Genomic DNA, 24,611 nt, shown 5'->3' on the forward strand with positions numbered 1-24,611 from the left:
CATATTTTAACCCATATTGTAACCCCAGAACTGGCGAGGTACTGGAGCTAGCTAACCAGCTAGCCAATCAAACGAGTGAGCTCCAGACAAATCAGAGACCCTGTCTCAAGAAACAAGACTCTGACTTCCACACTCATGCGCACACAGGTGCACATGCATATATACACACATGCTCACATGTGCACACAGGTACACATGCATCTGCATACACACATGCACACGTGTGCACATGCACCTACACACATACATGCAAACACACATGAACACATGTGTACATTCATCAGCACACATACATATACATAGAGAGAGAGAGAGTTGAGTTGAGGCTTAAAGCATTCCAGTCCTTTCTCATTCCCAGCTCCATGATTCCAGGGTCTGAGGCAATCTGGAGTAAAGGAACCATAGCTTTCCTTGGTCCTTCTCCAATTAACCCATGGCTCAGCTAATGTGCCCAGAAGTCATGGTGACAGACCACCCATTTCCACATGTGCTCCTATGATTCAAGAACAGATGCCAATTCCAATGAGAAAGTTCTATGTGTTTCATATAAATTGATTGGGTCTATTTCTGCTAAATGCATTAGCCATTCACTCAGAACAACTATCGGAGTTAATAGAATTTGTAGCTAGAGCCATTATGCTCCAAGCACGCCCTTCTGGAGATGACGACATTGTTGGAAGGAAGTCTTCCCAGGCCCCAGCCCCTCTTTCAGAACCCATCTTTTCATTTGGCATCTTTGTGTGCCTCCGAGCCTTCTGTACTCAGACCCTATAGTCTTGGCCAAGTGCTGTACACTTGTCACTAGTGGTGCACACGGTGGTGTGAAGTAGCTTTGCCTTCTGATTAGCCCCATACCTAAATTGAGACTACTTAATAAAGCTCTAGCGCATTCTGTCCCCTTCTCCCTTGATGATATTGTAGACAACCCCGTGGCAGGCTAAGGGTGGAGAGGAAGCCAAGTTCCCGTCTTTAGCCATCGCTCTTCATTGGGTACTAGTCTGGGAGGCAGGGAGTTCCAGGGTATGAGAATGGCATGAGACAAGGGCAGGAGATCAAGAGGGCCCACTCACACCCAAGGGGGCACTCATATTAGAGTCTTGGGTAACCTGTCAGTAGCAGCTTTCCCATAAAAGTCTGATCATGGACATTCTCTGGGACTTCCCTACTCCAGAGGCATCCTCACCTAATCTTCATAGGGTGCCCTGTCTGGAGGCGCTACCCCTATGTGCTGCCCATTGAACGTACAGGTGCCTGGGTTCCTGCATGCCTGTGGGATATCTGACATGGGACATTAACCATCCACTTTTCACCAGGCGGTGGTGGCGCACGCCTTTAGTCCCAGCACTTGGGAAGCAGAGGCAGGTGGATTTTTCTGAGTTCAAGACCAGTCTGGTCTACGTCTGAAAAAAAAATGAATGAATGAATGAATGAATGAATGAATAAATATCCACACTTCTCACAAACCCTTCAGGAATGTCTTCTTAGCAACAAAGGTTAGAAGAAACCCAGGGCTTCAGATAAAGGGTCCTAACCTGGAGAAGGTGGTGAGGTGGCATAGGGCATCTTTCACCCACAAAGGCCCTGGCACAATGCACGAATAATAACCATTGTTCTTCAGAGGTGCCAGGTGCCAGGAGCCGGGCTGAGCTGTGTGGCTCATTATCTCACTTGCTGCTGTGATACTAACCCCTTACAGACTCCGGTCCACAGAGATTAAGTGACTAGCCCTAAATTACATTTGTAAATGGCTTAAAGACCTATTTCTTAAGCCTCACATAAAAAGTAACATTTTCTAAGCCATGTAACACCTAGAAGAACAAAGTTATGACAAAGTAACCCTAAAGGGACCCCATTGTTGGAAAGGTCTTCTAGAGGGATCTTATTACTGAGAAGACCCCCAGCTTGTTATGTTAGTTTGCTGTGTTAGTCTGTTTGCTCAAACAGACTATACCTGCCTCTTCGCTAGCACATAAGCCAGCATGCTAGGCAAACAGTACACACACACACACACACACACACACACACACACACACACACACACATATGAAAGCTGATCGTTGAAACTCACTGGTGTATCCCATGCACCCCAGCCTTCACTGGTACACCCCCACTCAATTGGGAGAATAACCCTTTAAGGAATGGAAGCCATGGTGTCGTAGATATAGCCCTTGTGCCTCATTCAAAGACTGGCCATTCCCCCTGGTCTACTTCCCTGCTGTTGAACCCTGTGCTGTGTGCACTGTCTTTCTCTGGCTTTAGATTATCACCTATTTAGAATAATTATAGTAGTGGTTATGCATGAAGCACTTGCTTTAATAAGGCTCAGGGGTTCCCAGTCATTGCACAGGCTTAGCGCCCTCTGAATTAACATGTCACTCTTCATTAGGGTATGTCTCCCTTCCCTGAGAGCTAGCGTGGCCGGGCTCCAGGAAGAGGTGATGTGGAAATAATGTGTGACTCATAATTCTCATCACTGAAATCAACACGTTTCTTAGAGTGAAAGTGGTTTTGCATGCCGGGGAGTCAGTCAACACCCCCTGCTGGTGGCCAACTCTGATGACCTCATCTTCTTGGTAACCAAGAAAGAGAACCTGTGGACAGTAATTGCATGGAACTGGAGATTGGGTTGAAGGCGTCCTGCTTACCAGAAAGAGCTTCTTGGTGTATTTTGGGGATCTGAACTCTGGCCCTCATGTCTGTACAACAAGTGCCCACCGTTGGAGATCACCATGCACATGTTCCCTTTAGGTATATGAGTATAAGCATTTGGTTCACATAAGTATGGGTTCGTAATTACACAATGGACATATGGGGAGGTCACAAGACACCTTCAGGTGTCAGTTCTCAGACACCTTCCACAGTTTTTTTAGAGAAGGTCTCTCACTGGGCTGGAACCTCACCACATAGGCCAAGTTAGCTGGCCCATGAACTTACAGAGATCCCCCTGTCTCCACCTCCTATCTCTGGGTCACTGGTATTGCAGGCTTGTGCCACCACATCCGGCTTTTGTGAGTGTACATTGTAAAGGTCTGAACTCACAACCTCAGGTATCCTAGGCAAGTGCTTCACCAACTGAGCCACTTCTCTGGCCTCCAGACCCCAGACACTTGGACCTGAATCCCAGCAATGCTGATCACTATAGACAACTTTCTTCTCCTGTCTGTCTCTGTTTCTTCAAATCAAAAACATTGCTTTATAGATCCACAGCTGAAGCAAGAGCTTGCCGCACAGGTTCAGGTCCCCAGATTCCGCATTAAATCTGGGAAGTGTGGCAGCCTACTTGCAATCCCAGAGTGTAGGAGGGAGAGCGGATCCAAGAGCAAGCTGGCCAGCCATATTGCCAAAATAGTGAGCTTCAAGTTCATCCTACCGTGGTATACAAAGTCAAGAGAGACTGAAGAAGTCATCCCATGCCAGCCTCAGGTCTCCACACTCGTGTGGACAAATGTGAAGGTGCATCCACATAGACACATATGCAAACACGTGCAAACACGAACACACACACGTGCAAACACGAACACACACACGTGCAAACACGAACACACACATACACCAAACATACTCGAAAAATAGTTTTTACATTATGAGTGGTGATATCGCATAGGTCTTCTATAAGGACCACATAAGTTAATGCACACCAAGGGTTCAGAAGGATGTCTAACGTAGTATCCCGGTGAGCCTTTCTTACTTTTCCTATTCTAGGATTGAAAAAACTGACGGTCAAAAGGCAAACGACTCACCCTGCCGTCTCTACAGAGTCAGAGTTCAGCATCAAGGCTGCTTACTTCAAAGCCTTCCCCACAGTGCACTCATACCTGTCAGGGTGTCAGGGCAGTATCAACTGTTACCCGCTTGCTGACAAACATCAAGGCAGAAGGCTGGTTTAATTGGCTGGTTTCTTTTTCCATCCAGGGGATTAAGTGCAGCACCCAGGGCACAAGACGGCACCGCTTCCCCTGGTACCCAATCCTGGGAAGTCTGTGTTTTCGGTGAAACAAGCCTGCACTGGGTACCTCCACTGTGCTAAGGCCTGTGGCTAGGAACAAACCAAGCACTGCTCTTGTGAACTGTCCCACCCAGATCTGGGCCACACAGGCCCCCATAGCAAGCTGTTGTTCCCACACAGAATTAGGACAAGTGGCCCAGCACCCTAAAGCTCTGACTTCATCCTGCCCAAATGGTGCACTGTGAGTTATCCTGAACCAGTCATTCCTAGAAAGCAGGTCCTTAGCTCAGGTAGAGGGGCACTTGCCTATGATCTCAGCCCTTCGGAGGTGGAAGAAGATGAGTCGGTAATTGAGGTCATCCTCAGTTAGAGAGTGAGTTTGGGGGCAGCCTGCGCTACAGGAGACCTTGTGTTCAAAAGGAAGAGAAGGAAAAGGGGGAAGAGGAGGAGGAAATAAATGAACGGAACTTCCACGCTATCACTTTAGAACCCCCACACCACCCTGACATCAAGGGGGAACTGTGAGCTCCTAGCAAACACCTAAGGTACACCTGGGCTGCCGCCGCCACCCCAAGCGGCAGGCAGGAACCACCACAGTCCTCTCTCCCTGCCGGTCCTGAGAAAACATGATGTTTCTTCCCCCCATTTGTTTTGATGACAGGTTACCTAAGTGGGAGACAATAAATGATCCAGGAGCTTTGGGCTCAGCACGCCTTGATTAAGATCATTTAGCTCGCGGCTGGCAGAACACAAAGGCCCTCCATCAGTGCACACAGTAAGCACTTGTTTAGGAAGTCCGCTTTAATCATCATTTTCCTCCCAGACTCCTTGCCTCAGCCCGTAGCCCAGCCCTGTGTCTGCCGTCGCCGCTGTCTACTCTCTTGTTACACTTAAGCTTTCTTACACTAAACCTTTACCAGGAAGTCTTCTATTTGTAATTCATTGGAGCCAGGGGGTAGACTAGACCCTAGGAGAAGCACCAAGATGTCTCCTCCTGCTTGCCCCTTCCCGACCAAGAGAAAAAGAGACTCCAGGTAGAACTGCCTTGTGAAAAAACTCAGGAGAAGGCAGAACTCCGCCAAGTCAGGGGCTCCCCAAAGGGAAAAGACAGGAACAAAAGCTTCCCTATGGGCAGGGACAGTGTAGGGAGGAGCGAGTCCTTTGAAGGAAGCTGCCATAAGTCTGTGAACCTCAAAAAACACATATTTGTTTCTCAATGCCTGTGAGTAGGAAGCCAGGCCCAGCTCAGATCCTCTACCACCAGCCTTGAGATCTCAGATGAAACATGACTGGGGAAGGAGTCACACCCAAGCCCAGCAGATTATCAATAGTTTCTGGAGGGTGTGCGGTTGAGCACACCAGTTCCTAACCGGCAAGAGGCCACCACCATCAGTTTCTGCTGGCCTTGGCAGCCTACTTCCCTCCAGGTGTGTTATGGGCAGGGAAGGACAGAGGGAGAGAGAAAGAATCTGCTAGCAAGGCAGAAGTTGTGATCTTGAAAACGGCATTCCATTACCTTGGCATATTCTGTTGGCAGAAGCAGCTCACGGGTCTCACACTCAGGAACCTCAGATGGAGACCCGCTCAGGTCCACATACAATGGCTTCATGCGTACGAGCATCCACACCGGGAGACCCTCAGAGACCCCTGAACTCTCAGGCCCAGTTCAAAAAGTGTCTATTAGCATTCCATGGGCATTCATCTATTCACAAAGCACTGCATAACACCCATAAGACAGTGGGCTGGCAAAGAGGCCTAGAGACCAAGGTTCTTTCTCAGAGCTGACTATTGTAGTAAGAAAATGAGGTCCTTTCTAACACGTGATAAAGGATACAAAACCAAATATTCATATGAAATGTTGTGTTACTGTCAATTCTGTTATCAAAATATATAACCAAAAAATTGGGCAAATTCACTCCCATGAGCTGTATAGTGTGTGTGTGTGTGTGTGTGTATGTGTGTGTGTGTATTAGGTGCATGTATTTTCCCCCTTTTTTTTTTTTGCTAAATTCCAAGAAAATTCTAGTTTCTCACCTTTAAAATCTAACCAATTTTTTAAGTGGAGAGAAGGGACAATAGTGCATTTAGAGTTCACAAAATCAGTTCTCCAACCCAACCAATTGTCTGTTTGCAAGTAAAGGCATTACACTTACTTGTGTGGGGGAGGGGTGGATGTCTTGTGAGGGGTTCTGAAGGACTGCCCCCTCTGAACCTTCTCATCCATATGGATGAGCAGAGTAAGGCCTGTCATCTTCCGAAACGTGTCTGGGTCTTAGAAATCATGGAAACTCCCGGACCTTCTGTTTTCCAAATAAATCCCAGGTGACTGCTCCAGAAAGGCCTGGTTTGTTTTTTTTTAAGAGTGAATATTGACTATGAGTTCACGAGAAGGTGAAAGCAAATCTGTTCTTCTGATTATTATTGTTTTAGTAGGTGACGGGCAGCTTTAATGATCACACTCCAGGATTAATGTTAGCGTGTACTGAAAACAAGGCAGCGCTCGTCTACCAACCTGCCTGAGGATCGATAGCAAGGCCTCCACATTACAGCATCCTGGGAAAGAGGACTATTTCTCCTCAACCAGCCATGTGACTCTGACCTTTCTAACTAGTCTGCTCAGTCTATTAACTGATCTGTTCCACCAGCTATTGGGTGAGGAGAGTGTCACCACGGATTAAGGAGTAGTACTCGGGGTTTTCTCAAAGACGGCATTTTAGTCATGTATGTGCTTGGGTACGTCTGAGTGTGTTTACCCTTGGTATGAGTGTGTACTGGGTGGTCCTAGGGAGACCTACCCTACCCCCTTCCAGTCAAGGGCAATAAACAAATAGCTTCTAGCAAGCATATAGTTACACTATTAGAAATTGTCCAGTTTAACCGCCTTTACCGTTCTTACACAGACTCTTACCCGGCAAAGTCTAGGACCCCTCAGTATTCATGACATCTCCCTTGTAGGTGTGCACGTGGGCTTGGTAGCATACATGCAAGCTGGTCTTCTTCTTCCTGTTGTGTTTTGTTTAGGTTTTAGTTTCTATCTAACAAAGATCCACGCACCACTTTCTGCGCGTCTAGCACTATGTTAGGCTCCGGACACACGGCAGTAAACAGAATAGACTAACCCAACTCTTGCGAGACTACACTAGTGTGCAGATTTCGTCTTTCCTACGCTGACATGATAAGGAGAAAAGGAAGCTAGCTAGGGGACAGAAACAAGAGCGGCAGGGACTGTGCAACCCATGGGTTGTGACAATGAAACACTGAGCAAGAAAACTTCGGGGCATGTTAAGTGTAGCAGGTAAACACGTGTGTTTCCTAGTATTGGGATCCTAGGCTTTACAGCTGGGTTAGGTTAGCGTCTGCTTTAGCTTAGAACAGTAGAGGCAGATTAACTGGCCAAGTTCTGAAAGTGTAGCTATGTGCTTCTTAGAAACTACTTTATTTCTATGCCTGAAAGAGGGCTTGGTCTTCCTAGGACCCCACCTCCACCCCAGTACATACTCAAGTGTACATACACTCATAAATACCCACCTCAGTATATATTTGTGCCAAGTGTACTTACACATGTACATACCTACCCCAGTATACACACATGCCAAGTATGCATACACTCTTACAAACCCAAATATATCAAGGTTCTCCATGACCAAGCCACAACCCTCAGAAGGTCTAAAGGCCTTGACCATGACGTGTGCCAAGACACAGCAGATGGTAGAATAAAGGAAGGATTGTCTAGCAATCTACGACAGTGGAGTGTCTCTGATGTCTGTCTCTCCACCAAGGAAGCCACAGTGTCTAAGGAAGACTTAGGAGTCCTCTCTCCTTTATTGATGTCACTGTTTAAAGTCTTGCTGCCAGAATCTTGAGTCAGCGGTGCTTCCATTGCAAGTGAGTGGAAGGCCTTGGTCTAGGATGCTCTGTTCAGGTTAAACCAGGACCCAGGACCCATTAAAAATTTAAAATAAAGCCAGGAGGTGGTGGCACACGCCTGTAATCCTAGCACTCAAAGCAAATTCCAGAACAGAGCTACACAGAGGGACCCTGTCTTGGAAAAAATTAAAGTAAAAAGAAAATACAATAAAAAATATCATAGACAACTGTTGATGTCTATTTAGTGGCCCTATTAGTGACTACTGTTGTTAGTTCAGTATCTGGTACTCTGAGGACTCACATCTCTGTCCCTTTTGGCCTTTTCCTCATGATCGTAAAGTGGCCATTGCAACTCCGGCCATCACACCTGCACTACAGGCAGGAATGAGAGAAAAGCCATCTCTTCTTTCTTGCCTCTTGCCTCCTAGTCTTGCAGGTAGCTTTCTTTGGGTTGACCATTTGGTTCTAATGTTTCTTTTCCTCTCTGCCCTTGGCTTTGGGATGCCTCGCCCTCTCATGGGTCTCCAGTGGTCTTTGAGGCTCTGACATCCAGACCCGACAACCAAAACTGTCTGTTTTTTGGATTTATTTTCTGCCTTAAAACCTGCTGACTAGTTGGGCTGCCCATCCTCCAGTGGGGTCATAATCTCACCAGCCTGGAAGGGCTGTAGCGCACTGAGTCAGGGGCACACAGCCAGCAAAGCATGGGAGCGGTAAGTAGTTAAGGTGTGGCTACCAGCATTGCGCTCTCTCTCCAGAGACAGCGAATCCCGGTGACAACCCCGATGGTGGTGGCGCAGGCAGAAGTCTCTGGTTCTTCTGGCCTGTGTGGGGGCAGAGCCAGTATTTGAGCTACTATCACTTCCCACTTGAGCCTTGCCACCAAATCCATTATGTATAACCTGCAGATGGCTGAGTCCACAGGACCCATGTCAACATCAAATACTTTATTAGCCCAGCTCTGGTCTGAAGCCAATTTGGAAATAACTGAATTAGCCCCCAAAGCCTTCCTTAACTTAATTTTTACAGCTCTGCTTTCAAGATAGTGAGTTGGTTTTTTGTTGGTTATTTTTTTTTCCCAGTGACCTTTTTCTTCTCCTGTGTGTGACTGAGTCTCCCTCAGGGAGCAGGGGGTAGCTAAGAACACAAAACAGCAGCCATCACAGGCGCCATTAAAAGCTCCTGCAGATTGCTGGGTGTCAGAGCTGTTTAAGGGTAATTCAGTCCTGAAAGCAGCTTTTATCTCAACAGCCCTGACTCGGGGCCTGCTGGTGGGGCAGTCCCTCTCCAAGGAGAGTTGTTGGCCTCCCAGCAGCAGGGCAGTCGGGCCTCTGGTCTCTGTCCCAGGATGCTTCGCTGTTTATGAGGCTTCCCACCTGGCTAGAGGAACTTCCTATGGAGCAAAGGAGGCCAGCAGGGGAAGTCCAGTGAGATCTTCTGGGACAGCACATAGCTAACCAGAGTGGAGGTGTCAGGGGCAGCTGCACACACGTACACGCGTAGCATAGGTGAACATATGAGCACTGTGTGTGGACAAGCAAATAATTCCCATTGAAGCAAACTGGAAAGACAGCGATTGAAAATGCGTGCAGAGACTGGGAGTGTGTTGTGGGACGGCAGCGCCATTCTTCCTCACCCAGCCTCAGTGCCCTCCCGCGCCCCAGGCTTACTGTTTAGCTTTTCACCGAGTCACTATCTTAGGGGACGGAAGCAGCAACCTTTTCCTTCCTTTTCTATTGACCTAACACAGTTGTAAAACTGAAGCTCACTTGTAACATGAGGGCCTGCTTGTGGGGGTTTCTGTCCTGCCCAGTTCCCACAGTTGGTAAGCCCCCAAAGAAAATCACACAGAGAGTCTATATTAATAATAAACGGATTGGCCCATTAGCTCAGGCTTCGTATTAGCTCTATTAACATATATTAACCCATTTTCCTTATCTATGTTAGCCACATGGCTCGGTACCTTTCTCTGCGGGGCAGGTCACATCTTGCTTCTTTCATGCTCTGGGCAGGACTCCAAGGAATGGGCTTCCTCCTTTCCAGAATTCTCCTGTTCTCCTTGTCCCACCTCTACTTCCTGTCTGGTTGACCCACCTATACTTCCTGCATGGCCAATCAGCATTTATTTAAAATATGATTGACAGAATACAGACAATTCTCCCACACCACTCACTGGAGGATGGACATGCCACTCACATGCGCTCTAATTAAATATGCTGCCCTCCCGAAGGCCTAAGGGCAACCCACGCTGGGCAGGTCAGAACCGTGGTGCCACCCTCTGATCTGGATTGACACTGCCAGTGCTTCCTGACAGGCACCAGATAGGAAACATAAACACATCCCAGAACCCTTGGATAAAAGTTAGGGGCCTACAGTCTGAACCACGGAAAGTGGAGGTCCCCTCTCACGTCCTTGATATTGGATACAAAATAAAACAAAGCACAGTAGAACAGGCTGACCTTCTGAGAGAGAAGGAAAACAAATTCACAGAAAGTATTGGTACCCGGGACCATTTAGTGCAGTTCAGGTGACCCTGAATGAATGTTGAAACCTAGGTGGCACTGCTAAGCTAAGACTCAGCTGTACTCAGCGGGGAGTATCCCAGGAAAGAGAAGTGTGACCGACATAGCAGCAGGTTCGAGACCATGGTCCTTGGAGAGATCCCTGAAGCAAATTAGAGCAGCAGCTGCCAGAGGGCAGAGGTGGATGCAAGGGGTCTGATTGGAAAGGGCACTGAAGGGCTGAGCCTAGCAAATGGACTAAATGTTGCCCAAAGGCTTTGGGTTTGATTTAAGTTCTGTGTTTATGTAAGATTTAGAGAGGTTGAAAACAAAGCAAAACACCAGACAAATTATGCTGTTGCCACCAAAACTGCCTTTCTCCAAGAATCTTTGAGAAAAACAAAACAAAACACCTCTCTAAATCTTACATAAACACAGATCTTAAATCAAACCCCAAAGCCTTTGGGCAACATTTACAACCAAATGATGATAAATTAATTACCTTCCAAGATTCTCAGACTAGTAGTGAATGAAGACAAAGTGTGACCTCGTATTCTCACCCCCAGATCTGTGTAGTGGTGGGTGTGTTTGGTGTGTTGACTTACATGTGAGTTTATTCCCAAGAAGGGCATGGCTAAGTCTTACAGCAGATCTCTTTTGAGTTCTTAGAGGAGCCTCTGTGCTGATTTCCACAGTGGCTGACCCTATCTGCAGTCCCACCAGGAGGGTTTGAGGCTTCCCTTGTCCTCACATCCTCACCACCATTTGCTTTGATTTCTTTGTTTTCTGACTAGAGTGAGGCAGAATGTCAGAGGTGTCTTAATTTGTATTCCCCTGAGGGCTTAGGATGTTAAATATTTTCATGTTGCTTGGCCATTTACATTTAATCTTTTAAGAAATATGTGTTCGTTTCATTTGCTCTTGTATTGGTGGTTATTTAGGTTGTTGTGGGGTATTTTTGTGTTTAGATTTTTTAGTTCTTTATATACTTTAGATAGAAATCCTCTGTCAAATATATAGGTAGCAAATACGTTTCTCTCGTGGTATAGGTTCTTTGCTGAGCAGACATGTTTTCATTTCACACAGTCCCATTTTGTCCTTAGAGTCCAGAGAAAGCCCCTACCTGTGTCTTGAGGAGCTGCCCATGCCTATGTCTAAGCCGAGGAAGCTTGAAGTGTCTTATAGAGTCATAAAGACGCCAGTCGCTCCCACTGACCAAAGATATGGCAGTGTGAGCTCCTAAAGTACACTGATTATAATTAATTAAAATTCAAAATATACATTTAAATTCATAGATTTATAATGATATGCAAATATTTAATTGGACAACCTCAGATAATGTGAAACAGATTCCATATCTTGAAATTCAGAAACGGGAGATGGAATTGAATGATAATAGTGCCTTTATTACTCCTGTCCTGCCTCTGGGTGACCACGTTGCACAAGAAGGACAGCAGCTTGGCTTGTCACAGACATAATCCAAACAGTCAGTAAGAAAAAGGTAAAATTAAAGCAACATTGGTTTCTAGTTTCTAGTAAATGCTTCTATACTATGAACTTCAAGAAAAGCCAATATTAAGACAGAGCAATGATCAGGCATTTAGTACCTTATGAAAAAGCACCACCCACCGCCAAGCGATGAGATGTAGCTGGCACGCTTTCAGGACAGAGCAGCATGCCAACCTGAACTGTGGGGATGCAAAACACAAAATCCAAACTCTGTGAAAAGCCACAAATAAAATGGTCCCTATTCCTCAAAAGATAAAATCAATCAAAAGAAAAATATAGGAGAATTCTGTTGATTTAAAGAAACAAAAATTGTGTATAATATAGATAAATGTATATATCTTTATTTTATTATATTATATACATACTCGTGTGCGTGTGTGTGTGTGTGTATAACCTCTTGGTCTACAATCTCAGCAGCTTGGGAAACATAGTCAAGAGTAACTGCAGATCCAGAGTAAACCTGGGCAATTTTGTAAAGCCTTGCCCCAAATAAAAAGGGGAGTGGGGTCAGGAGCTAGGGCTATAATTCAATGGTGAGTGCTTGCCTAACATTTGCAAATCTTGGGGTTCAGTCTTCAGCACCAGAAAATCAAAATTAATGGACAAGGCTTGAGAATGCTACTTAGGGATATTGCACACTGGGCGGGGGGTAAAACTACTTAGAAATTCAAAGAAGTGATGATTATAATGTAATCCAGGATATGGTTCCTTTGAAGAGCAAGGAAGTAGAGATTGGAAAGAACACAAAGCCACTGGCCAAGTTCTTGACCTGGGTAGTAGCATTTGCTTTATAATAATAACTCATTGAGCATATAATATACACTTGATTTGTGTTTTCCTCCATGATTTATTTTAAAATTAAAAGGCTTATGTATTTTTTAACATTGTCAAAGGAACTCCTTTTATGCCACTAAACAGAGAGAATGGTTTAATTCCCAAGAGGCTACTTAACAGGCCGGAGTCTTCTTTTTAGTTCTTGCAGCTGAACACAGGAACAAGCCAGGACTTTAAAATAAAAATAAAAATAAAAAACAAACCTATCTGTTGTACTACTATAAATAAATAAATAAATACAGTAAAATACCAGGGGTCTAGTTGCCGTGGTCACACTATCTGACTGATCAGAGTTGATGGTGGTAGAGTTGCTTTAACCCAGGAATGATTAAAAGTATATACATTATTTTCATTTTTGTCCTAGCTAGGGAAGAAACTGACTTCCTGAATACCAAAGGTCATTCTCCCTGCTTTCAATAAGGAATGGTTGCCATATACATTTATAGATGGATGACTAACCAGATTTGGGCCTGATATTTCTTTAATGGGATGTAGGGGGGCATGAAAAGAGTCCACGGTGCACAGCTTCGGTGAAGCTGAGCTCAGTCAATGGTTATGGCTTAAATTCAATTCCGATGGAGCCCAATCAAAATAGTACAAACGGTCCTCGTGAGCTGCTGAGCGCTGTTCTTCGGTAGGGCACACAAGGCCTTGAACCTGAGGCAGATCCTCGTTGCCGTGATTAATAGAGATAGCCAGGAACTTATTTTCCTTTGTATTGCTCTTTATTTCTTTGGACTGAATCGAGCAGATGAGATGCCTTAGCCACAGCAATAAGCTGGTGCAATCACTGTCTGGCCTATTTTTTAAACATTGTGCTGCATATTACTAATTGATTTGTTTCTTCTTGAAGGGCTCTGCAATAGACTTAAAATGAAATCCAGTGCCTAATGGATTTTTCTTTACTCAGCTGTCTATAACCAGTCAGTATCTTCATGTGTGGGGGCTCTTTGTACAATTTAAATGTGAATGAGTATTCAACTACGTTTCCAGTGTGTGGTGTGTGTAACAAGATAAATATGGGCTCTCTTCTCCCATAAAGGATTTTTAATAAAATAGCGATTTTTTTATGTTTTTAAGAGAAGGGAGAAGTGGGCTTCCTACCTCCCTTGACCTCAGCGTGTGTCTTCCGGGGGGCGGGGGGCGGGCATTTCATCCCCTTAAGGCTTCACAGAGCTTTGGGAACCAATAAAGAAATTCAGCAGAGGAGCTAGGGGAGCCTCAGATTGGCCTCTCAGCTTTAGTCTGCCTCTCTCGTGACCTTGCTGTGACCTTAATCATCTCTCCTGACACTGAGGTTGTGGCTGGTTGCCAGTGGTGCTGGCCTTCCCCTTGGCACTTCTGATCTATAACTTAACAACCCAACGACTGGATTTCCTCTTGGATGCCATCTAAATCCCTGGGGCACCCCTGGGACTAGGTTCCCACGATTATATAAAGCCCACACTCTGCTAGGCTAAGGTACTGGTATGGTCACTGTGGGACTTTCTGGGACTGAGAGTCCAATCACAGTGGTACCCTGACTAGATTCTCTCCTGCCCCTTCATGGGTCTGAGCCACTTCGAAGTAGCCATTTCAGCCTGAACTGCAGCCCAGCCTGAGGGGCTGAAAAGGCAACATTCTACGGCTTGGAAATGTTCCAGCTGCAGGGGTTGAGAGAGGGACAGGCATTGCTGGTGATCATAGTATTTTTTAATGTGTGTGTGTGTGTGTGTGTGTGTGTGTACGTGCGCATGCACACTCACATGCATGTGTGTGCTCTAGTATGTGTATGCACATATATGTTGTTTCTTCAGAGGCCATCTACTTTTTTTTTGAGGCAAAGTCTCTCACTAGGTCATGTGGCTCAACAGTTTTAAGCTCAGCTGACTGCCTGTGACAACCCAAGGCATTCCCAACCCCTGCTTCCCCAGCACTGGAGTTACAAGAACATGCTACCATGCCCATTGAACCTGAAACTCATGGATACGGCTATGTGCCTGGCCAATGAGCCCCAAATATCTACCTGTCTCCCACCCCAAGCCCCACCAGTGCTGGGATAGTCTGGCTTTGTACATAGGTACTGAGATCAAACTCACACCTTCCTGCTTGTGTATCAAACATTCTCCTGGCTGAACTGTAGCCCCAATCCGCCCCCACCCCCAGCTCCTTTGTAATCCTCCAAGTTGGCATAGGAGAACTGCCCTGAATTCCCGACTTGACCAGTTACCCACTTACTTGGCTCCTCTGAACTTGGATTTCCTGATTATTTTTGTTTTGCTTTGCTTTGCTTTGTTTTTCAAGACAGGGTTTCTCTTTGTAACCCTGACTATCCTGGAACTCACTCTGCAGATCAGGCTAGCCTCAAACTCAGAGCTCCACCTGCCTGTGCCTCCTGAGTACTGGGTTTAAAGGTGTGAACCACCACCACCATCCGATAAGGCCAATTTCCTGATTCTTAATGGGGATGCTACAGCTCTACCTTCAGCACACGGAGTTTTCACAAGTTCAAAGGCATTGAGTTTGTGTATGAAAGAGCAGTGCCTGGCCCACTTAGAGAGTGTGTGCCGCATTACATGCACAATAGATACCGAAGGATTTTTGTTCCTTATGTGGATGAACCTGCCTCTCAGGTAGCTAAGGTTCAGATCTCACATACACACATTCTCCAAAGAAAACAAATAGCTTCTATCGTAGTTCCAAAGCTCACCTTGATTTCTGCTCCCTGGAGCTACTACAGCTAATTTCCTCGCCCCTCAGATCTTAGACCAGTCTCTTTCAATTACAAGATCATGCCATGACCAATGCCTTCTACTCCAGGGACACTGCTGGATTGGTCCTGCTATCTGCCTGCCCTTTTGTGGTTCTAACCCATCTTGGCCTAGAAGTCATGCCTGCCTTGCTTCCACAAACATCCCTGTTCCAGAAGACTACCTAAGTTCACAGCAGTCAATATCACCAAGGTTAGCACAATAGTACACACCTTGGGCAAGGTTCTGGAAATAGTTAGAGTCTGTTCCAAGTGAGCATCTTCTCGGGAACGCTTGAAATAAGGAATAACGATTGTCTGCTTAGATGAAGTCACAGGGACACACAGCTCCCCATTCAGGGGACCCATCTCAATGAGCAAATTATTCTATTTAGAAAGACATAGGGCAGCAGAGAGTCATGTGTAAACAGTCTTGAAAGGCTGAAGTCTCCAAGGCAGAAAGTTGATCGCCACTAGGGGGTCCTAGACAGAGACGGAGAAATTCTCCACTTGGATCCCTTCTCCAGTGCTGACAAGATCACAAGAGTCACTAACGTTCTTCATCAAGACAATGAGATAGATGGGACTAGTGTACAAATCTAGTTGGGTATCAGAGTCCATTAGAAGAATTTTAATACAAAGATTCCCTCCTGACCCCACACAAGAGCTACTGAATCTAAATCCCCAAAGCCTTGGTCAACAGGAGGTTTGGGAAGAATTGTATGTCCCATGTTAATGCGACATCTGGGCGTGTCTGTAAGATGTCCAGAAAGAATAGAGAGAATCAATGATATGAAGCTGGAACAAGACAGACCCAGTAGAGAAGCAAGATAGGCCTTGCACAAGAGGCAATAAACTCAGAAAGACCATATCCCCAAGAGGAGGTGGAAGTAGGAAACATAAATTGATTCCAAGCAAAGTTAGGCAGATTTACAGTGGTCAGGGCTATTCACAAGAACAGGAACCACCATCGGGCTCCAAAGGCTGCTGGGAGCAGCAAAATTCCGCCTGGGTGAATCATGAGTCTGACCTGGGATGGCAAATCCTCTATTCCCAGGGAATCCACTTTTGAAAAAGTTTCCTCTCTGGACCTTTCCATCAGAAATTGCCGAAAGTAAAAACAAAATTTTTGTGTATGGAAACCACCTGAGACTAATATATGTCCATTGAGTTTGGGAAAATACTGGCGCCTCTGTTGAGAAATGGCCCTAGAGTCTCTCCTTCGTGAAATGGGGCCATAAATCTTGAGGGTGGGTGTTTGATCCCCACAGTGAGGAACTGAACACGAAAGAACCACGTGGTTCTTAACTGTCTTGACTGCCTCTCTCTGGTGTTACGTGCTATGTGAAGTACTTGGTTTAGGTTCCTCTTGTAATTTTCATCAGAAATGTAAATAGTAAGTAGTAGAACCTCCATTTGTTCAGGTTAGAAAAAGCAAGGCTCAGACAGGTCATGTAATCTGACCCAGGTCTTCTTAAACCTTGCTTGTTTGTAACCCTCTTTAGCCTGAGACATTGTAACATGACCTTGGGAACATAGTTAGAAAATGGGTATAAAATATGAAGCATTTGTTGATAATAAGTCACAAAGAAGGTTGTTTCAAAACAATTCGTTGGTATACATATAATTTTACCAATTATAAAAGAGGGAAGCAAATTTGCATACTAATGAGAGATATGCTTGTTTGTCTAATACAATACAATCCTAAGATATATCAGTTTCAAGCCTGCATGCTGAAGAAGTCGGCAGGAAAACTGTTCAAGATCCATTTATGATGATTAAATTATTCTGTGTGATGAGAGGGAATTTCGTGTGTGTAGTAAGGATGCTGTAGCTCACAACATGCAGTAGTTCTCACGTGTGAGCTTTGGTATTTCAAGGCAGCATTTATTGACATTATGCGATGTGATGGCACACAAATTGTGTGGTGTGTGTGTGTGTGTGTGTGTGTGTGTGTGTGTGTGTGTAGTTAAGACAATGGGAAAGTCACAGAATACAACATTGGTGATCACTGCCAGAAACATCTCAGATTCAATATGTGTTTAAGTTTGAATGAATTTTTGGTCATTGTACCTTCATAAACCTTCTACTGTTGCCAAACTTCTAACTACCCACATGTTCTGTTATATGACCTCATATAGTCATGGTCCCCAACCAAGGTGCTTTAATCTAATCCAAGTCTCTCAGTTAGCCAGGGGCAAAGTTCAGAATGAGAAACTTTGGTCCATTTGAATCCAAAGCCCATAGTCCTCTCCCTACCTCATCAGACATGGCAGCTGGCCAAGAAGTAGATGACCAGCTTTTCTTGGATTATCCCAGAACCTCCAAATCCTATCATGAACAGAGGCTGAAGTTAAAGAGGGTTCTACTCACGGTGAGGTGCTCAGGCAAGGTGCAGATGTTATGTCCAGAACTGAATGAACTAAAGGAAACACCATTCATCTGAAGCCAGGTTGAGGAGGCTTCTCCACATCCAGGCTGTTTGCTGCAGATATGAGCTGTCTGCAGAATGGGCTTCCAGCTAGACATAACAAAAAGGTGGGACTTGTGAATTCATTTCTTAGTTTTGCATTTATTCTCTGCCCCAGCCTCATGCTCGACTCCCTGTGGGCATGAGATTTATAGTGATAAAAACTCCCCTGGATACGTTCATTGCCCATTGCCAGTGACAGGATCAACCTTAGACCCAGGCAGTACCTGTCTACATAGCTCCTATTTGTAGAGTTTGGGGCTCTACAATGACCTGCCCTACCCCCTGGTAATTTTATCATGCCAGCCAGCCCCTTTCACAGATGATGGAACTAGATCAAAGTCTCATGATACATCATTGGTGAAGGAACATTCTCCCCAAACCAGGTGTTCTTGAAGATGTCAGAGCCCACGGTCTTTTCACCTCACTCCTCCACATATGTCATTTTGGCTTTGGAGCAGGTAAAGGGACAATCGGGTAAACAAATTCTGCCAAAATACCTTTTGTAAGCAGGACATGGTGAAACAGCCTCATTCTCTTAGCACTGAGGCAGAATAATTGCTCTGAATGTGAGCCAGTCTGAGCTATACAGTGAGACCCTGCCAGGAGAGCAGGCAAACAAAACTCCAGAACCTTCCATAAGTAGTTAGTTCTTTGCGTTAATAGATTTGAGCAGAAAGCTGAACATCAGCCAATATGCTCCTTAATTCCTAAACCTTGAGGTGACCTTCAGAAACCGTCAGAAGCCATGCGGAAGTCAAGCTTTCCGTCTAGATGTATGCATCAGAATGCCGCTGGGACTTCAGACCCCAAGACCAGGGTTCTATCACAAAAGTAAATCAAGGCTAGTTGAGGCTTCCATTGCTCAGCCCTGCCAAGGTGACCTCCCTCTGACTGTCAAACCAGCCCCTTACACGTTCATCATCAAATTAGTTCAAAGCCTTCAAGAAATTTTCTTTTGAATGTTTTAGTGATGGTGCTACATACACTCAAATTAATTTTCCGTCATTTTCTGTGCACAGAATTTGACTCAATCTCTCTTTAAAAGGGGAAATAATTTGGGCCATCTGAAAATGAGATTTATTTTAAGTAGCAGCTTATTTATGAAGAATACAGTTCTGAAAGCTTTTATGAGTTGTAAAATGTGTTAGATTTGAGGCCAAGAGATCTGACAGATCCCCAAGGTCCAGCCTAGCTGAAAGAGAGGACGTTTGAAAGGAAACATCCCAGTGGTAGAAGATGAGGTGGCAGGTAGGGCTTGAGTTATGTTCCTGTGATGTCCCTAGAAAGCTAGGTAAGGACACTGGGCAAGGACAGACCACAGTAGGGAGTCGATGGGGGCCTGGGAAAAGGAAGAAAGTTGGACCAGTCTGTGACTAGGGAGATGGTTCAGTCAGAAAACTGTTTGTCGTTGAGCATAGGGATCGGAATTCAATCTCCAGGACCTATATGAAGAAGCCAGGCACGCCCTTGTAATTCCAGCATGGGCTAGGCAGAGATGACATCTTAGGGCCTGTTGGCAAGTCCGTCTAGCCTAAATGGTAAGCTCCAGGCGAATGAGAGACCCCGTGTAAAAGACGATGAAGGATGCTCCTGAGGATGTCACTCAAGGTTTTCACTGGTCCTCTACATGTCCTCTCACACATATGCACATGCAGAGGCGTCCAAAGGCTGAAATGTTAGCGCTTTTCCATTTCTGGCACTGTCTGTTGTAGAACGTAAAAGCCACTCACTGCATTTCCAAACCCGGCTTAGTTGGCTTAGCAGGATTTGGGTTGCCCCATTGAGGGCCTGTTGCCAAGAAGCATCTCTGGACATAAAACCATATCTGGAGAGCTTGAGGCTTCCTCTTCCTACCTGCAGGGTCCCTGAGCCGAGTGTGGGATCGTAGGGCTGAGACTGTGTCCAGTTGGTTCTTTCTAGCCACTCAAGGCCACAGCGTTCTTTTATGTGCACGTAAGCCTTTGGGAACAGGTTAGACACTGCCGTAGTGTCAAACTTAAGTAAGTATCTCGGGCTTGCTCAGCACCACGCTGGACACAGTCATTGCCACTCCCTCTCAGTGACAGAATGAGTCTGTGGTGCTAGATGTATCTTCCTGTGCCCAGCCTCCTGTTGTCCGGCGTTGTGGTTGGCTGCATCCCTCGTGATCTAAGTCTTGTCCTTCATGTCTTCCCGGGCACATGGGCCCATGACCCGGGTTCTGGCCCATAGCAGCCTCTTTACAGAACTATCCAGTTTGAATGACGGATCGTCTTTTCTTCCCACAATCTCGGGACCTTTTCCGAATTTATGCCTCAAACCATGGATCCGACACCTTGGAGACAGCCCAGGGAGGTCTGTGGGGGAGGTAAGCAACTGACTGCCTCTCCTTTTATATCACAGTTCACTGGCTGTTCACCACATGTGGGGCCAGCGGACCCCACGGCCCCACACAGGCCCAGTGCAACAATGCCTACCAGAACTCCAACTTGAGCGTGGTGGTGGGGAGCGAAGGGCCCTTGAGGGGCATCCAGATTTGGAAAGTGCCCGCTACTGACACCTACAGGTATGTATGGTGATAGACTGGCTCCCCTGAAGAAGATTTAAGTCCTACCTGGGGGGTGCATGTCCCTGGGTGCCCAAGCATGCCAAGGGTCCCTTTGTGAAACGTAATGGCTGAAGGTGAACTGTGGCAGCAAAGATGTCATTTGCCTTCGAAGAAGTTCACAGACTGTTGGTGGAGCTGATAAGCATACGAGCTATCTTCAGAATTATTACTAATTATAATTAGGGTGGACACAGGAAGCTAAGTGTCCAGTTTGACTGGTTTATGTTTCACATGTATGTGTTGGGGGGGGCGGTTACATGTTCATGTGCGTCTGAAGTTTTCTGGCCCCATGATGATCCTGAGAATGCGCTCCACTTTACATTTGAGGCTGAGTTTCTCACAGAGCCTCGCACTCACTGACTGGCTAGGTTGGCTGGCTGGTTAGTGAGTTTGGGGTTTCCTCCTGCAATTTCAGGGCTCCAGGGGTCTGCCTGCTTCTACTCCCACAAGTGCCAGGGTTACGAGAATGCCTAGTTTTTCATGTGGGTGATGGGAATCCAAATTAGTCTCTGGGTTGGACTGAGCAATCTCCCCAGCCTAAACGCTAATATTCCTTTTCCTTTTGTGGCCCTTCCATTTTTGTCAGAATCACAACACTCTCGAAGTTTGTCTTCGGCCCATCCCAGCCTCACAATTTATCACCAGACCAGGCAAGAGTAGACCATTCTCAATGTGCCACCTTGAGTCCCTGGTACCAAGCAAAGCTAATGGTGAGATAGTAGGGCTGGTTAAGAGCCAGGCTTTAAGGGTCTATCTCTGTAGGCGGGCTCTTGACTTGGTGTGAATTCTATAAAGTTCCTCCTGATACCTCCTGTGAGGATCACTGAGTTGCACCAAATCCTGGACATGTCTGTGTGTCCTCAGGAGGGCTCCGTGTTGGAGGCAAGACCAGTTGCTGGAGGCCTCATTTTAGAGATGAGAAAACGGGCTCAGAGAAATCCAGAAACAGCCCCCAACCTCAGACACCTGAGAGTGAGCATGACCTGGCTGCAGCTCCTTCCGCCCAGCACCGCCAGCTGTGCTGAGAACATCACCGTTATGCGGTGCTGGTGTTGATGCTCCTCGTGGTTCTCGGGGCATCCCTCTCCCACCCAAAGCTCTTCTCAAGTTGCCCTCCTGTTTCCCCCTAATGGATCTTGTGGTAGGCCCACCTCAGGGGGAGGGATTCTTCCAGAAAGTTCTGGGTGCTCTTTAAGTGTTATTCTGGACGAGGATATGAGAACGTTCCATCCCTCCCCAACACCCTTAAACATCCCAGAGATTCCAGTTGTCTTTCTGTGCCACACCAAGCAAGCCAGACCTCTCCACAGAACCTCCATGCCTGACAGGGCAAGGAGAAGAGGACTCCTAGAGAGAAAGGGGCGGAGCAGGCTGAGGACCTGCCAGGTGTGTCTTGTGCCTTGCTATGGTTATTACCAAGACACTTCATAAGGAAAAGTGGATCAGAGGTGCTCCCAGCTCAGAACAAGTCCAAAGCCACATTGAGAATCACTGGTCTCCCCCACAAAGGTCACCTTCAGGGCACCTTTAGGTAAGACTTTGTGAGTCGTGCCCATTTCCAGATGTACCCAGGTTGTGGGCTCTCTTCCCCCATATTCCATTTCCTCTCCATCTGAGACATGACGTACTGATACATACAGGTTCCCATCACAGGGTGTGTGTGTGTGTGTGTGTGTGTGTGTGTGTGTGTGTGTGTGTGTATGTGTGTGTGTGTATGTGTGTGCGCGCGCGTGCGTGCGCATTTCCTGACCTTTGGGTAAAGAAATCAACTGGAGAAACAAGTGCAGCTGAGGGCAGAATTTCTAAGAATAAATGGATCTCACACTCATCTGGGCCTCACACTCACCTGGGTCCCACACTCACCTGGGTCCCACACTCACCTGGGTCTCACACTCCTCTGGTTCTCACACTCCTCTGGCCCCCTCTCTTCAGTCTGAGGACTTTGCTCTGACTTTTTCAGACCTGCCCTATGTTTTGGAAGAGACCAGCCAGACCAACTATACTTACTAAATAATAATAATAAATTCATTTCCTATTTATTATTAATCACAGCCTATCTAATTCTAGTGGGGTTCTGGTCTGAATGAAGCACACAGTCTTAGCACACTGTTGACAGAAGAGCTGCCGAGATCAGATAGCTGTTAGCATTTGCCTTGGGAGAGGAGCCCCTAGCCCCAGCCTTGACTGGCCATTGCTTTCCTGGACACATATGCACTACACTTTGAAGTGGTCAAGTTAGTAAAGAGGGAGTTATGATCTGGTCACGTTAAAACGGGAAAACCAAAACAGAAAGGGAGGTTGAGTTTTTGCCTTTGTTGCTGTTGGATACTAGAACTCAGCTCTAACACAGTCCCTGCCCCTCACCTCATTCCTGACTCCAGATGATACTTAGGGCTTTGATGACAATGGCTGCCATGGTTATCCTAACTTAGTAGTCTAAATAGATAGTTTAGTACTTTGCTTTTTAGGTCGTATAAAAGTGTCCTCAAGTCTAACATGTGTGAGGCCCTGGGCTCAATCCCCAGGATGAAAAGACAGGAAGGGAGGGAGAGGAGAGGGAGAAAGGGGAGAAAAGGGAAGGGAAGGTGGGCAGAGGGGAGTGTAGGGGAAGAGAAGGATGGCAAGTGGGTTCTTTAAATTCTATATATCCCTGAGGAAGGCCCAGTGATAGAAACACACACATACACACACACACGCATGTATACATACACACATATACATACAAACATATACATACAAATACATACACGCACACATATATACATACACACGTACATACATATACATACAAATACACACATACATATATACATACACAAACACATATACATATAAATATACACATGCATACACATATATACACACACACTTGATATATAGCAGTGTTCCACATAGGGAACTTCCGGTCCTCACGTGGAGGACTTTTTCTCCTGAGTAATTATTATTTAATAAATACAATTCCTCTGAGAAGAAAACATAGGGTATTCCAGAGGACTTGAGTTGAAAAGACAAAGGGTGAAATTCTTTGCCTTGCAAAATCCATCTCTCCTGGAGTGTGGCGCTCACTTAGTACTGTCTGGCTGCTACCTGATGCCTGACGCCATGATGGCTCCACTGGTCAGGTGGTTGGAAATGGGGGCTGACACTGGCCACTGCTGTGTGCCCAGGTGAGGCCTCCATTTCTGGGGCCTCCCCAGAGATGTACACAGTTGAAAGGACCTCAACTCTCTTTTTGCTTTTTTCTGTTCTGTTTTGTGCCTGAGGGTGAACCTAGAGCCTTGTGTGTGCTAAGTAAGCTAAATTTTTCACTCTTTATTTTGAGTCAGTTTCCCAGGCTGGTCTTGAACCTGCCAACTTCGTCAGTCTGATCTTCCCAAGAAGCTGGAATTGCAGGCTTCCACTGCCACACCTGGCTTTCGCCGACTCTAAATTGTATCCTGGGCCTATCTGCGTTGTGGAAGATAGCCGCAAAGAGGGAAAGAAAGAGAAACTGGGAAGGCAAGGGCCAGGCTCCTATAACAGGCTCCCAGCTTCTTCATTACACTGGAGCAAGACAAAACTAGCTGGAGGTCCCAGAGCTGGGATCTCTCCTGCCAGGTGCCTTGTGTGCCCTGGGTGACAGCAGAGGGTGGAAGTGAGAGGCAGGTAGAAAGTGGTGACTGTCGTCAGAAAAGTATCAAAAGCATACAAACTAGGGCAGGAGAACCAGCCTTGGCAACTAGGGACTAGGCCAGGAAGGGCTTGGAAGGTGGGGTGGGAGGGATGTTGGCAATGAAGCTGGATGGGAGGGGTTAAAGAATCAAGGACATTGAGTGGCCTCTACTCTCCTAGGGAGCTTAACTGAGAAAGAGATTTGAAAGCTGGGGACAGTGGGAAGTCTCTGCTCTGTGGACGTGATTGTGCAACAATGCCTTCCGGAATGTCCCCAGTGGGGAGCTGCAGTGGCTGAAAGTGGAAGGGGGGGCACAAAAGGAACATGAATTTGTGCTAGGTGGAGGACAAGAGCCTTAGCCTAATCATACATGGAGAGACAGAGCAGTTCTGAGACCTGGACGAGGTGGGGCAGGATGGGGAGAATGGGGGGGGGGGGGGATTGGAGCCAGATGGGGAGGGGTTAGCGAATCTAGCACACAGAGTCAGCTCTCCACAGAAGCCAGGCAGGGCTT

General features: G+C 46.3%; 1 protein-coding gene across 1 annotated transcript in view; it reads left to right on the forward strand.

Moving 5' to 3' along the window:
• Positions 1-24,611, forward strand: part of Alk (ALK receptor tyrosine kinase) — a 721,983-nt gene that overhangs the window by 641,238 nt on the left and 56,134 nt on the right. The window contains exon 12 of the mRNA XM_048431162.3: positions 20,241-20,403. Coding sequence (XP_048287119.3) covers positions 20,241-20,403 — 163 coding nt within the window. The remainder of the gene's footprint in view (positions 1-20,240; positions 20,404-24,611) is intronic.

Source organism: Myodes glareolus, chromosome 6, assembly GCF_982192425.1.
Source record: "Myodes glareolus chromosome 6, mMyoGla1.1, whole genome shotgun sequence".
Lineage (NCBI taxonomy): Eukaryota > Metazoa > Chordata > Mammalia > Rodentia > Cricetidae > Myodes > Myodes glareolus.